The sequence below is a fragment of the Helianthus annuus genome, chromosome 4, assembly GCF_002127325.2.
Source record: "Helianthus annuus cultivar XRQ/B chromosome 4, HanXRQr2.0-SUNRISE, whole genome shotgun sequence".
Taxonomy (NCBI): domain Eukaryota; kingdom Viridiplantae; phylum Streptophyta; class Magnoliopsida; order Asterales; family Asteraceae; genus Helianthus; species Helianthus annuus.
In genome coordinates this window covers 16,631,190-16,646,113 of record NC_035436.2, presented here as the reverse complement: position 1 = coordinate 16,646,113, position 14,924 = coordinate 16,631,190, and the positions used below count along the sequence as shown (strand labels likewise).

General features: G+C 37.4%; 2 protein-coding genes across 2 annotated transcripts; one reads left to right on the top strand and one right to left on the bottom strand.

Annotated features, from left to right (window-relative positions):
- Positions 1 to 410: 410 nt before the first annotated feature.
- LOC110932999 lies at positions 411 to 1,229 on the top strand. Its single transcript, XM_022176246.1, has one exon. It carries the CDS (start codon positions 411 to 413, stop codon positions 1,227 to 1,229), a length of 819 nt encoding a protein of 272 aa, XP_022031938.1.
- Positions 1,230 to 12,717: 11,488 nt separating this feature from the next.
- LOC110935854 (formin-like protein 14) lies at positions 12,718 to 14,674 on the bottom strand. The gene is made up of 3 exons (XM_022178205.2): positions 14,596 to 14,674; positions 13,557 to 14,510; positions 12,718 to 13,177 (listed from the first exon to the last, which is right to left on the bottom strand). The coding sequence occupies exons 1-3, from the start codon at positions 14,672 to 14,674 to the stop codon at positions 12,876 to 12,878; spliced, it is 1,335 nt and encodes a 444-aa protein (XP_022033897.1). The 3' UTR covers positions 12,718 to 12,875.
- Between the last annotated feature and the right edge of the window lie 250 nt (positions 14,675 to 14,924).

Sequence of the window (14,924 nt, the reverse complement as noted above, 5' to 3'; positions counted from 1 at the left end):
GTGGGGAGGATGTGGATCGGATGGCGTCGATATTAACTTGCGAGGCAGGGTCTTTACCGTTTATGTACTTGGGAGTACCGATTGGGGCTAATATGAAGAGGGCAAAGCTTTGGAAACCCGTTGTGGATAAGGTGAGTGCGAGACTGTCGAAGTGGAAAGCGAGACATTTGTCTTTTGCGGGTAGGTTAACGTTGGCAAAGTCAGTTTTGGGGAGCATTCCAGCCTATTACTTGTCTTTGTTCTTGGCACCAAACTGTGTTATCAACAAAATTGATAAGATTCGAAGAGATTTTGTTTGGGGTATCTCAGATTCTAAAAAGAAGTTCAGATGGGTCAGGTGGGAGTCGATGATGAGATCGAAAAAGTCCGGCGGTTTGGGGGTTGGAAGGCTTTAGGATTTCAACATTGCGATGTTGTCGAAATGGTGGTGGCGATTCAAAGCCAACCCGCTCCAACTGTGGTCTCAATTCATCGCTTCTACTCACAAATTCTCTGCGGATAATCAGATTATTCCGGTGTCAAAGTCGATTCCTGGGGTATGGAAAGATATCGGTAACGTTGATTCGGAGCTCCAAAAGCTGGGTTTAGATATCAAGCAGAATTTGGTCGTTAATAATGGAGTGTGGAAATGGCGGACTGAATCAGATGATGTGTTCTCAGTCAAGCAAGTCAGGATAGACATCGAAGATACCTTGGGGGCTGATCCAAGCTGCGTTCCGGGTTTTGAATGGATCCCATGGGCCCCTCCCAAAGCGAACCACCTGCTTTGGAGGGCGATCCTTGGGAAGGTAGCGTCTAGAGCCGGTTTAGCCCGTAGAGGCATTCCCTTGTCTGATGTCTCTTGTCCCCGGTGCGGGTTAGCTCTCGAAGACTCGGATCACATTTTCTTCAACTGTTTGTGGGCTAAATGCGTCTGGTGGAACGTGCTTTCTTGGATCCGGATTAGCTTCCCTGAGGTGTGCGATTCTCTAGCCGCCCTGTTGAGTCACATTAAAGAAGCCCCTGGTGGGAAGATTTGGAAGAAGTTAGTTCGCACCATTATTGTCGCCACAACTTGGAGGATATGGATTGCTAGGAATGCGAAAGTGTTCGACGATTGCTTCATCCCGATTATGAAGACCGTAGAGCTTGTGAAAGAAGATGCCTTCCTTTGGATCTGCAACCGATCAAAACTCAAAGCGCCTACTTGGGATAAATGGAGGATGTTTGATGTAGTTGAGATGTTGTAATTTCCCTTTGTTTCGTTTGTCGTTGTTTTGTTGTTTTGGTTTTGGTTCGTTGTTTCCCAGCTTCTTGCTGGCTCTTTATTTGCATAAATAAAGTGGTTTTGCCGTTAAAAAAAAATTAGTTGGGTTTGTGATAAATGTGCTGACAATCATTTATTCATATTTCAATCTCATTGGACCTTTTATATTGAAACAATTTTCAATGAATTATTGATCAGATCATCAACTACATCAATTTTTACTCGACCGATTATATTTAATATTAATGCACATGGGTCAGTAAATCACGTGAAGTAGTAAAAGGTTGTGAATGATTTATTGAATATGATGACTTTAATGATAAGTGTTGCTAGCCGATTGGATGCAAAAGTCGGTCGATCGAATAGGAGTAGCTGGCCGTTCGGCTAGGTCAACCAGGTCAACGTATTAAATGCTGTTCGATTGGTTGAACATAACGGTGGAACGAATAGAAATCCTAGCCGTTCGGCTAGTAATGTTATAACTGATGTTCGATTGGAGGAATCCTAGCCGATCGGCTAGAGTCAACAAGTCAATGACTTAAATGAGTGATGTTGTTCGATTGGCGAGGGTCAAAAAGTCAAACTTTTTAATGAATTGTTATGAATCGATTAGCCTAGCCGATCGGCTGGCTTGGCCGATCGGTTGGCATTCAGCATCTTAACAACAACATATTTCAGTTTTTTTCGAACAGAAAATCCAAGATTTCTCTCAAACCGTTAAGAATTAAGATCTGAAAATTTGTAGGGTTGTAGATTAGGTAGTTTCGCTCAACATATCAAAAAATCACCATTTTTTAACCGTAAAAAGTCGTTTAATTTTGCGATTTTCAGTCAAAAACGTGAATAGATGAAAAAGTGAAGGAATTTTGACAAATCTGAGTGAAATCGACTCTGAATATGATGAATTTCTGTGCGAATTCGTGCGTTTGATCCGTGCAATCGAGCTCCTGCTCTGATACCACTTGTTAGGACCGGTTTTGACTCCGAAACGATTGCATAACCGAACGTGTGACGTGCGGAATCCGTACACGAACGTGACCGAACACACGAGACGTAATCTAATATGTGATTCTATTGATCAGATCTGAAAACGTACAGCACCTGAATCACAAGCACAAACTTTCTCTCTCTAGATTCTCTCTCTAGCCTCTAGCTCTCCAAGATGTAAAATGGCAAAAGTTCTAAATCCTAACCCTAAGGGTTCTATTTATAGGCCAAGGCAATAAGGAATCTTTCCTTATTTACCATTATGCCACCTTGCCTTTTAGTAACTATATTTTACAATATAAACCCTATAATTCTTCTGTTTCTGCTACGGACGGAAATGACGGAGGCGATAGACATTACTGCACTAACACAAACTAGTCACGTAAACCGATCCGAACGCATAAACGCGTAACGGGTAACCAAATAAATTATATACAGGTCTTAATCATTATTATGCTCAAATTATGTTAATATATCAGTAATATATTAACAGATATGCCCAAAAAGTAATTTAAACCAAAATAAGTCCCATAAGGACATTTTGGTAATTTTATGCCCATAAAAGAGTTTAAATACTAAACTGAATTCCAGGTCTGATTTAATCAGTAAAAATATGCATTTTTATAAGTTATATCAGTAGGGTATTTTACATATATGTGAAATATATCTTATATGACCAAACTATGCACCGGAGGGGTATTTTGGTAATTTCACATTAAAAAGTTATGTAAAAACTCATTTTATGTATGAGAAGGATAAAACCGACAATTACCGAAATCAAGCTATAATCCTATGTTATGCTCAGCTTAAAAATAAATAAAAATCTCCAAAACTCTCAAAATATTATTTTACATCAGTAGGTATAAATTTTGGTATTAAAAATTGGGTTTAGATAGGCTTTATGCTACTTACGCCATTTAAATAACAAAAAGTTCCTTAATTACGCTATTGGGCATAACTCCCACTCTATACCTCAAATTAATGTCAAATTTTCGGGACATGTCTAAATATCAGTAGCAAAGGTGTTAGTCCATTCACATTGCTAAAAATCTCAGTTGTAAGTAAAAAGGGCGTTTATGGCACTATTGAGCATAATTACGATCAAGTGCATATAATTCAAACCACTAGGTACCATGCAATATAACTCCAGAGGGTTATACTACTAAATAATGTGGTCCTAATGGAAGCTCAAAACATGGGAGAATTAAGCTTGAACGGGTCAGAACTGAAAGTCAAAGCAAAAGTCAAGCTTTTGCGACTTTCGGTTATAAACTGACCTTAGACTATTAATTGCCGGGTTAGGACTGATAAAACATGTTTTATTATTGATTACCAAGTCATTAGAATGTTAAAATATAAATTAGAACCTCTGTTTTACTAATTAGAATCATTTTTGTAATTTATGTCCAGTTTGACTTTTTGTCAAACTACTTTGACCCGACAATTGACCAGTCAAACGAGATAATTATGAGGTGCCCTTTTAAGGGTTAATCACCTACACTAATGTGGTTCTATAACCACTTTCAATTTGATTAGTGGTTAAGCCACCTGTAATTAAAACGAAAGTCAAACTAATTTTACGATAAGTTTGACTTTAGAGTAATTAAGCTAATTAAAACAACTAAACAAGAAATTAGAGGCTTACTACAAGTTCTAGCTGTCTTTTCTACACTTGATAATCCTCTTCTCAGTGATGGAAGCTCCAGGACAAGTCCCTCAAGTGAATTGTTTGCAAATGTGTTTATGAACACAAGAATAAGCTCTCTTATATAGCAAATTCCATGAATCTAGATCACTTCCAGGTGTAATTGGAGGCCCTGGGATCACCCCAGGTGTCCTAGCTAGTGCAATTAACCGACTTACAGCTCCCTAGGTCGTTACAAACTAGACTAAGGCGGTGGAACAGCCAAACCCGCACCTGCCAACATTTTTCTGATACTGGGGACCTCACGCGGCCCGCGTAAGGATTCTGCTTGGCCTTACGCGGCCCGCCTGGAGATGGGAAACTGGCAAAACAAGTTTCCTAGTTGGCAGAAACAGTCCCTGATCGTTTTTAACCCCTTTTTATCCTTATTGTTGACATGTAGGGCCCTTGTAGTTAGTTTGTTGAAGCTCAAGGATGAATAAACAAACTTCGTTAGGCTCCGGTTCGTTAAATACCTCTATGAAAACAAGTTTCATCAAGTTGACACTTTTGGCCCAAAGTCTTGAAACCATGCATAGCGATCTCGAAATCACGTGAAATTTATACCACTTATTCTTAAGAGTATATTTGAATGTTTCGAAGCCTCGGTTTCGTTAAAAGGTCGCTCAGAGGTCAGAATCGACATGTTGACACGTTTAACCCTTATAATTTAATAATCTTCCGATTATTTTCATAAACGGCTTCTTATATCCAATTGATCACCTGCTTAAGAATATTTTCTTCATGTATGGTCATTTAGAGGCTCAAGTTTGGCATGTTGACACTTTTAGTCCTTCTGTAAGCATAGTTTCGCTGTTTGTCAACTTTAGTCCTTCAATACTCAATCTTTTGCATATTTAGAGTTTAGGACACGTGTCTATACCTAATTGGACACGTTTTTACGTGGTGTTACACGTATAGTGATTAACAGATTGCTATCACGAAACTTAGGTGCCAATTGCTATCTACGTCATAGACAACGGACCACAATGCACTTCATTACCTCGGACATGTAAATCCTATCGTAAGATAAGGCATAATTGCACATAACCATTTCACAAAGTCATAATAACTTTATCACCGTTCGACAATTTATGAATTCGAAACAAATGCAAGACAATTATCAAAGGTTGCAAATACTAAACAATTTGTCACAAAATCAAATCAAAATACAAATGCATAAACCCTAGAAAATCTTACAAAATCTACACCGGGGTGAAACCGAAGAGACTAGCCGTTCATGATTGAATGGACGCGATCACCGAACGACGAACACGTGCACCACACATTGATCTTTGAGTCTTGGAGGAATTATGGAGGTTAGTATTTGAAGGTGAAGGTGGAAGGATGAAGATGATGGTGGAATCGATTAGGTTAGAGATGATGGAGAACGGTTAGGGTTTAGAAGTTAGAGGTGAAGGTTCGAGGTGGATTAGATGATTGGGGATAGTTCAATGTTTTTGGAATGAGTTAGATCCCCAATAATGGTTCCCAAGAGGTGTTTTTATCATTCACAACTCGTAACCCCTGAAAACTTGGTCAAAGATGGTTTTAATTCGTCCCAACAACCAAGAAACTCAAATTTCGCGATAGCAGAAACTACGGGGCGTCGTCGACGCCATTTAGGGCGTCTCCGACGGCCCCTGGATGTTCCAAGTTCATCCGACGCACTAATCCACTGCCTACAAACATTTTTTGCCGACGGAGGGTTCTAGAGTACGTCGCCGACGCTTCCTAGTTTTGTTGGTTTCCTTCGAAAACTGCTTTCTTCATAACTTCTTCATTATAGCTCCGTTTTACTCATCGTTTTCGCCCACGTACTCGTAATTCAGCCCTCTATCATGCCATCTTGCAATATATTCATTTTAAATCCATTAACATCCCCCAAAACACATCCAATCTTCATGATTAACCCGATTTTGTTCATTTCACATCTCTGGTTGATCCCGTTCGCTCCCAGTGCTCTGTAAAGCTCCCAAATAGCTCCTTAAACTTCGTAAGACCTGCAAAACAAAAATCCCATTAAAAGTAGGCTATTCGAGATTAAAAGTTAAGCAAATACATGAACTTAAACATTAATGAACACTGGTTTTCGACCATGTATCAATAATATATATTATTATTCAAGTGTGAATCGGAACACAAACAAATTCTTTGAAATTACTTGGTATAAAATTTGTGGTGTTTGAAGTTAGAAAACAAAAAGGTTGTATAATAACTCAGTATGAATAATTCTCAAAGGTGAAATGTTAAGCTGATGTTATGGTTTTATATTTTTACTCTACATCATCGTCACGTAAGCATGATGTCGCAGCCCTCGACCCCTACCCCGGGAGCGGGCTCCGCGAGATCCAAATGGGTGGTATCGGTGTTTATTAATTTGGCAGCGGAATACATCAGGACCGTAGCTAGAAAATATTTTTATCAGAGTAAACCAACAACTTTTATTATAATAAAGCTTTGGGATAAAACCTAAGTTCATTTGACAATACATTTATATGGATAACCCTATTTATTGAAAACAAAAACTTCTTCTTTATTTAGGTAACTTTTATAGCCACTTTTCCAAGCCTTCAGTACTCTCTGGCTGGCTTCTCTTTGGCTTTCACATTGCGTTGCCTGAAACGCGTTTTGAAAACATTTTATCAGCAAGAAATACTGGCAAGTACATTCCATTTTGGTAAAGCATCAGTTGTTTACACATTACAGTATTAAGGGTGATTACAATTTTTATATCTACACAATTACTCGGTCAGTACGTGTCACTCGACGAATCTGTGACTATGGTCATATCACAGATTGGATACCCGTGCCCAATTGTGAAGGTTATCAAGTACTGTATACAAACCCCATAATACTGGCAGCAATTGTAGAATTACAAAAACTTAATCACTATTATTGTATTTGAAAACATTTGAGGTTTTGGTAAAACATTTTGACTCATTAAAACGTACTCTCAAATATTGAGAAAAAGTGAATGTACTTACATTGTTGACTTAGGTGATACTACTATGGCTTCCTGGTGATTCTCCTGGTTAGTATCTATTAAAATTAAACAATGCACACGTGTTAGTAAAATAACCCAATTCACATTAACCATACAACTCGAGACAGAATTCCAATGACTGAGTCGGCCAGAGCCGATATGCATTACGGAATCCTAGATCAATCGGGTGTACACACGAGACAGAATTGTAATGACTGAGTCGGGCAGAGCTGACATGCATTACGGAATCCTAAATCGATCGTGTAGGGTAATAGCAGGGTTATAGTACTTACAACGAGGCAAAGCTTCGCTTTATAGTGGGTATTATGCCCGGGTATAGTAATAGCTATTCAGAAGTTTGAGAGAGAAAAAAGAAACTGAACGAATTCAAATGAAGCTCGTCCAGCCTATTTATAGGATTTTCGTATGGCGGCTCACGTCCCGCGAGAGAAGAGGCTAAGGCCTTCGCGGCCTGCGACAACAGTAGGTTAGGCCGTAGACTTGGCCAGTCAGCGAGTAAAGGTTTGACACGTGTCGGCATGGGTGCCCGGCAAGTACCAGACGCTCGCGCCCCGAGACCTAGGTGGTCTTTGTCGCGCCCCGCGAGAAACCTACATGAAGGGGTAAGGTCCCAAAAACCTCGCTTCGAGTATTTGGACCATACCACAACCTCATCCTTCTAACCTTCTTTAGACCTTGCGCGACCTCGCACTGGTCCAACAAAGAGAACTTAGAAGAAAAACAACAAGCAACACCTACGCGCTAAAAGGAAACCAACGAATCCTTGCGCCTCTCCCCATAACAGATATGGATAAAAATCCTAATAAACATTCCCGCATAAATAATATCCAGGCTTGAATATTATTTACTTCACTGATACCATACAATAAGGAGTCACACAGGATTACAGCTGTAATCTTCTGGAAGACTCTATCGTGCATCACCAGACGGTTATAACCGTCTGGCCACGTGTCATCATCCCAGGCTCCCTTGAAGTCACGATGATGGCACCGAATTGAAGAGAGATCTTCACTTGCCCACTTTCCACGTGGCAACACCCCAGCCATTGATCAAAGATCGCGATCCGTGTGCTCTCACATTCGTTAAGCAATTAACGGAGATAAACATAACCGCTTACGGAGTTGGCATTTTCCGTCAATATTTCAATAACAGGTTTTCCCGCCCAAACTTTGGCTATAAATAGAAGGATAATTCAGGTATAATCTTCTAGTTACATTCACTTCACTTATACTTCTTCTTCTTATTCTTCTTCATAAACCTGTACTTATTCTCACGCCGGAAGGTGGTTACGGAGAGAACCCCATTCTCCCCGTGGCGAGTCTAACGGTGGTTGTTTTACAGTTACTGTGAAGAGAGGAAGATCAGTCACCCCCGAACCGAACGAGGAGAAACCAACCTTTTTATGCAGAATCTAACCCCCTGGTTTATCTGATCCCGGTCATTTAACCAGTGTCTCTTCACTACAGATTTTGTTTTTCGTGATTTTCACAAGTACAGAGGTATTTCGGGTTCGTTTTTCATGTACGGGGTACGTAAGGAACGTTTTAGGGTCACGTTAAGGGTTCTAGGAGAGTTGTTATACATGAGATATTACTATTATTTTTTCTTCACATTTGGTGTTTGATGTTTTGAAACATGAGGAACCAAAAATGTTATCGCTGGACAAAACCTGATGTTTGAAGCAAACACTAGCTATGAAAAATACAGTTTACTCTTAGTTGTTACTATTCATTCAAATGTAAAAGTATTTGACCCTTTAGATTAGTTGACCTAAGTTTTTATAAAAATACTAAAATACCATTACTAAAAAATAAAATAAAAAGTAAATATATCCTTAGAACCCATGCTTGTCTTCTTCATGTTTTGTTACTGAACCCCGCCACAAGCACGCTGCATCCACCCTCCAACCTTCTGTGTTGACGTCGGTTCTTCGGTTGATCCCTGACGCCATACACCTGTTCGTGTAGGGTTGAAGCCAGGGGTGGACCTAGGTAGAGGACTAGGTGGGTGGCACACCCCTTGAAAAAAATTAGCGTATTTTATAGGACAAAATTCCGTTCGCACCCTTGAAAATTTGGTTAAACCCCTCGTCCGAACCCATAAAATATTTCTAGAGTCCACGACTAGTTGAAGCCTTTACAACATTGATTGGTAATGTCATTTTACATAAGTATGCTCTAACCAACAACATAGTATAAAATAACCATTGTATATATTAAGGCAAAAAGTATAAAGGTATTGTATCAAGTATAAAATTATATTTTGAGTTATTTACATTTTTCATTCATATGGTTTGTTAAAAATCACTATTTCAGTCCATTAGTTTAAAAATTGCAAAAACAATCCCTATGATTTCACTTTCGTAACTATTACAGTCCACCCTCACTAACGCCATACAGTTACAGTGTTAGTTTATTTAAAATGACCATAATGCCCCTGTTAGTAAAACTACAAAATAAATAAAGAGTTAATTGCCAAAATCGTCCATGAGGTTTGGGCACGTTTGCCATTTTCGTCCAAAATGACACTTTTGTACCAAATTGCCCCCAACATTTGTAACTTTTTGCCATTTTCATCCAAACTACTAACTTAGTTTATTTTTTCTGTTAAGTTGAGGATATTTGGATGAAACTGGCAAATATAAAACCACAAGGACGATTTTGGCAATTTACTCAAACCCTTTTTAATTTTTTTATTTAATTATTTTTGTTATATATATAATAAAAAAATATACATAGAGTTTTTAGAAAAAAAGTTAATAGTTTTGCACATAATTTTTATAAATTTTCATCCAAATCACTTACTCAGTTTATTTTTTCTGTTAAGGTGAAGGATGTTTTAAATTTTATAAATTAAGACATAATTAATTTATAGCTTCTTTATATAAATCGGTTTTATAAATAGAAAACATCGTTGGTGTGCAACACATAACAATCGATTACAACTTGTAGTATCTATCAGTTGTAGAGAAAGAAAAAAAATTGTAAAACGTTACATATTTTTTAAAATGTGTTGAGCACCTAGGAAATATGTTGGTAGAAATAAAATACTTATTCAATTAAGATTACGAGGGTAAGTAACTAATATTTATTCTGAGTGGCTTGAGTAAAGAAACTTTTGATTCATAGCATTATAATTACAATTTGGTGGGTAATTTTAAGGTTTGGTAACGATACGTTGTTTGATAGGGGGGCATTGGCTTCTGTTTTTCTGTAGGAGCGAATTTAAAAGAGTAGAAGATGAATTACAAACTTGGTACATATGATAAGATTATTTTTATTTGACCTTTTTCAAAAAGGTCACCAACATTTTAGTTTTATAAAATTTAGAGGTTTAAGTAGATTTTATTTTTATAAAACTGATCTATATAAAAAATTAGAAATTTACTTTCTGTCTTAGTTTATAAACATCCTTCGCCTTAATAGAAAAATTAACTTAGTTAGTGGTTGGATGAAATTTATAAAAAGTATGTGACAAAGCTATTATTTTTTTCTTATAAAAATTGCATGTATATTTTTTATTATATATGTAACAAAATTAATTAAATAAAAGAAATTTAAAAGAGTTTGAGTAAATTGTCAAAATCGTCCTTGTGGTTTCATGTTTGCCAGTTTCATCCAAATATCCTCCACTTAACAGAAAAAATAAACTAAGTTAGTGGTTTGGATGAAAATGGCAAAAAGTTACAAGCGTTGAGGGCAATTTGGTACAAAAAGAGTCATTTTGGAAGAAAATGGCAAACGTGCCCAAACCTCAGGGACGATTTTGGCAATTAACTCATAAACAAATAAAGAGTTAATTACGCTTTTCATCCATGTGGTTTGTTGAAAATAATTATTATAGTACATTAGTTTTAAATTTTCCTAAAACAGTACCAATACTTTTACAACTTACACCTTCAACTTACCAAAGGCTTCATCTATCTACTATCCTTTACTCTACTCTTCACTCTCTCTGTTTCCTCAAATCCAGCCGGAAGATCACCTGCTCCAGCTCCACACCCTCTCCACGTCATCCATCTTCCACATCTCTCACCAACCACTACACACACATACCTGAACGATGACCACCTCCACCATCCATTATGCCTACCACCATTATCAAACTACCACCCACCCCTACCCTTACACCCCATGGTCATTCTTTTCAAACAAATCATCGGCCAACTTCTTTTCTACTGATGAATTCTACCAATTCTGACTACTACACAGCATGGTTGCAAAAGTCGCTAGGCGCTCCCTAGTCGGTCGACCGGGGATTTGAGAGTACTCGGCCTAGGCAGAGAGTACTCGAGGAGTACTCGGACATGTAAAATTATAAAGAAGTTAGTTTTTAGAAATTGTATATATGTCAAATAACATAAATTTACTTATATCTAGAACAAAATACGTGAAAATGATATTAATTCTTTAATATGATAGGCATAGAAATTGTGTTTTATTATATTTTAAGTCAAACTTGGCCCGAGTTGACCTACTAGATACGATTTTGGCCAAGGTTGACCGCGTTTGACCGATTTTGAGTAATTAGGCGGAGTCAAAGAAAGTCGCCTCGGCTACCTTCCTTGTAGGGACTACTCGGGGACTACTCGGCCTTGGAAACCTTGTTTTACAACCATGCTACACAGGGCACCGTCCATACTTCTTCTCCACCCCTTAAGTTTTTCAGGTAGTCCTCAAGTTTTTACTGACATCGATTGTGATGGGGAAAATTAGATGGTCGGATCTGAAGAAACGAAGAGAGTGAAAAGTAATTAACTCTTTATTTATTTATTTATTTATTTATTATGTAGTTTTAATAACACGAGCATTATGGTCATTTGAAATAAACTATATTTAAATATACTTTTTATATAAAGGTATCGTATGAAATTTTAATTTCTTTAATTCATCTTCTTAACTACAATTTTGGACCTAGATTTTTTTTGTCGCCCAAGGCCTAATTTTTTTAAGAGTTCTCGGGGACGAATCTGGATTGATGTAACATGCTAATTAGACACTCTGGATTATGGACTATGAATTTATTGTTGTGGATGATTTAACAAACACGGTTTTCACCTTCCATAGTCATATAAGAATAATCCCAAGTAAAGTCAAGTGACGAATCACATTCGAAATATTCGTAAAATATTAAAACTTATATAAGAATAGATGAGAGACTTTGAAAAAACTCCCGACCCCTTCGAGAGAGAAAAAGAATATTATTAGATTTCACAAACATAAAAAAACAAAACAAGTCTACATCGTGTATATATATATCACGCTTATAATACCTATTAATAGTTTTATATCGTCCGTACCATATAATAGTTGCTATTGTCTGATTTTTATATTAAGACCTTACGTTTGTAGGATTTTTATTAATATATGTTGATCACGCGTAGTGTCGTTGCAATAACACGATTTTGGCAATATTATGATCACAACAGTCTCTATCGGATCCGGTTTTACATTACTTGAGTTAGTTTATTAGAAAACCGTATTTGGTTAGCTACTTTAACATAAAATAAAGCAAATTGGTTTAAAACAAATGATACATACTCTTAATGTTATTTGTTTGGGTTTTGGGTTGTTCAGATCGGGTTAATCGCATTTCCTTGTTTGGAAATTTATCCGATAGCAATTCTGAATAGCATTTGGCTTGAACGGATTCGATTTATGTATATGGATATCGGGTTGTTCAGATCGGGTTTCAGGTTATTTATTCTTGTATGCTTCCTGGAGTTGACTTCTTTTGACATAGAAGTCAATAAAACACTATTTTTCTAAAAAAAAAAACGAACCAACATTGTAATGCTTAGAAACAATGACATGAAAGTTGATTACAAACCTTTTGTTAAGCCAACAACAAACATCGAATACAGAAAACCAAAATATAGCAAAGCGATACAAGTATAACCTGAACAAAAATACGACGAACAAAAAAGGAAGAGCCAGACATGTGTTTATACATCATCCCCAATATTCAATTACTCTAGTGACATAAGATGACATCCGGTAAAAGGCAATGAAATACCATCGATCTTCATTTGATACTATTCTAGAATCAATGGTTAGTGCTGATAATCCGGTCCATGCACTTCCACCATCACTTAGCAACGGGTGTGTTGGTTTTGTAATAGCTAGTGCACTCGGGTTAACTCGATCATACATGTCCGGTACTTGTGAATCATTTCGGTCCGGATTTGGTATGGCTCTAGGGTCATCTTGACCGCGTTTGGTCTGTCCCATTGAACTATCGTGTTTTGGTGACACTGCAACCAGAAAAAATTTAATAGATTATAACTTTTTTGTATTGGTGATCTATACTTAATTTGTGATTTTTAACAATACCTTTTATATTTACAGTAATTTATTTGATTATACCAAAAAATATATGTATATTTTTTAGTTTGTGGATTCTATCTGCCAACGAAAATCAAAAGTGTTTTTTTTTTTTGGATTTAGTGGGACCAATCAATAATTATCGATGACCTTTCCCGTTAGTAGTGTCACATACAAATATATTATTACTTTTTTGCAAGGTTAATTTATGATCTTTAACGAAAATCTATATAATTGGTTTTGTATTTATCATAAATATATGCTAAAACAAATAATTTTACTAATAAAAAAATTAGTTGCCAAGTGTACCTTCTAGTTCTTCTAAAGTTGCGTCATAGCTTTCATTGTTTATGTTCATTTTATCTCCTTGGTAAAATGTTTGACACTCTGGCGGTGCATCATTTGGTGGTGGAGGTGGTGATGGGTTAACTCGGCCGTAAGTTTCTAGGCCCTCTGGAGGTGATGATGACGGTTCTCCATCTGGTGATGGTGGTGGTGGTGATTCAACTCGCAGGTAAGTTTCTTGGCCCTTTGAAGGTGCTCCATTTGGTGGTGGTGGTGCTGCTGATGGGTTAACTTGGCCGTAAGTTTCTTGGCCATTTACCGGTGATGATGGCAGTTCTCCATCTGGTGATGGTGGTGGTGGTGATTCAACTCGCAGGTAAGTTTCTTGGCTCTTTGAAGGTGCTCCATTTGTTAGTGGTGGTGGTGATGGGTTAATTCGGCCGTAAGTTTCCTGGCCCTCTGACGGTTCACCATCTGGTGGTGGTGGTGATGGTGATACTACTCGGAGGTAAGTTTCTTGGCCCTTTGAAGGTGCTCCATTTGGTAGTGGTGGTGGTGATGATGGGTTAACTTGGCCGTAAGTTTCTTGGCCCTTGGGCAGTTCACCTTCTGGTGGTGGCGGTGGTGGTGATACAACTCGGAGGTTAGTTTCTTGGCCCTTTGAAGGTGCTCCATTTGGTAATGGTGGTGATGATGATAGCTTAACTCGATCGTAAGTTTCTTGGCCCTCTGATAGTGCTCCATCTGGTGATGGTGGTGGTGGTGAGTTAACTCGGCGGTAAGTTTCTTGGCCCTTTGGAGGCGGCATTTTTGGTAGCAGTGGCGCTGGTGGGATAATTCGACCATAAGTAGTTTGGTCGTTTGACGATGACCATGGAGAAGATTGTGGTAACTGTAGAGTTTCTTCTCCAGTTACCATTTGAATTATGGCCAGATGAGACATTGGCCGTAGATGAAAGCTTTCTTTCATGAATACTCCTGTAAACAAACCAGTTATTAGTTTTCAAAGGTACATTGAAAAAATAATGTAATAAAGAAAAAAAAAGATTTTTATTTAGTTTACCATGTAAATGTCTAGCATTATAAGCTTCAAGAAGTACAAAGAAAGTAAGGGAGACCAAAGCAAACTTCACGTTCACCATTGTTGTCAATGAATGAATGTTCAAGAGTGTATTTATAGCTATTTATACATACAATCATCCAATAAGAATATGGTAAAGATTTTAATACTTTTTAATTGACTTCATCCAATGAGAATATGGTAAACATTTTCATATTTATATTATTGACTAAATCCCCACGCGTTTGACTATATGCAGTCAACGTTTGTTAATTCTATGGGAATAACGAATTATAATCATTCAACTTAGGTACTGTGATAACGAATTAAAA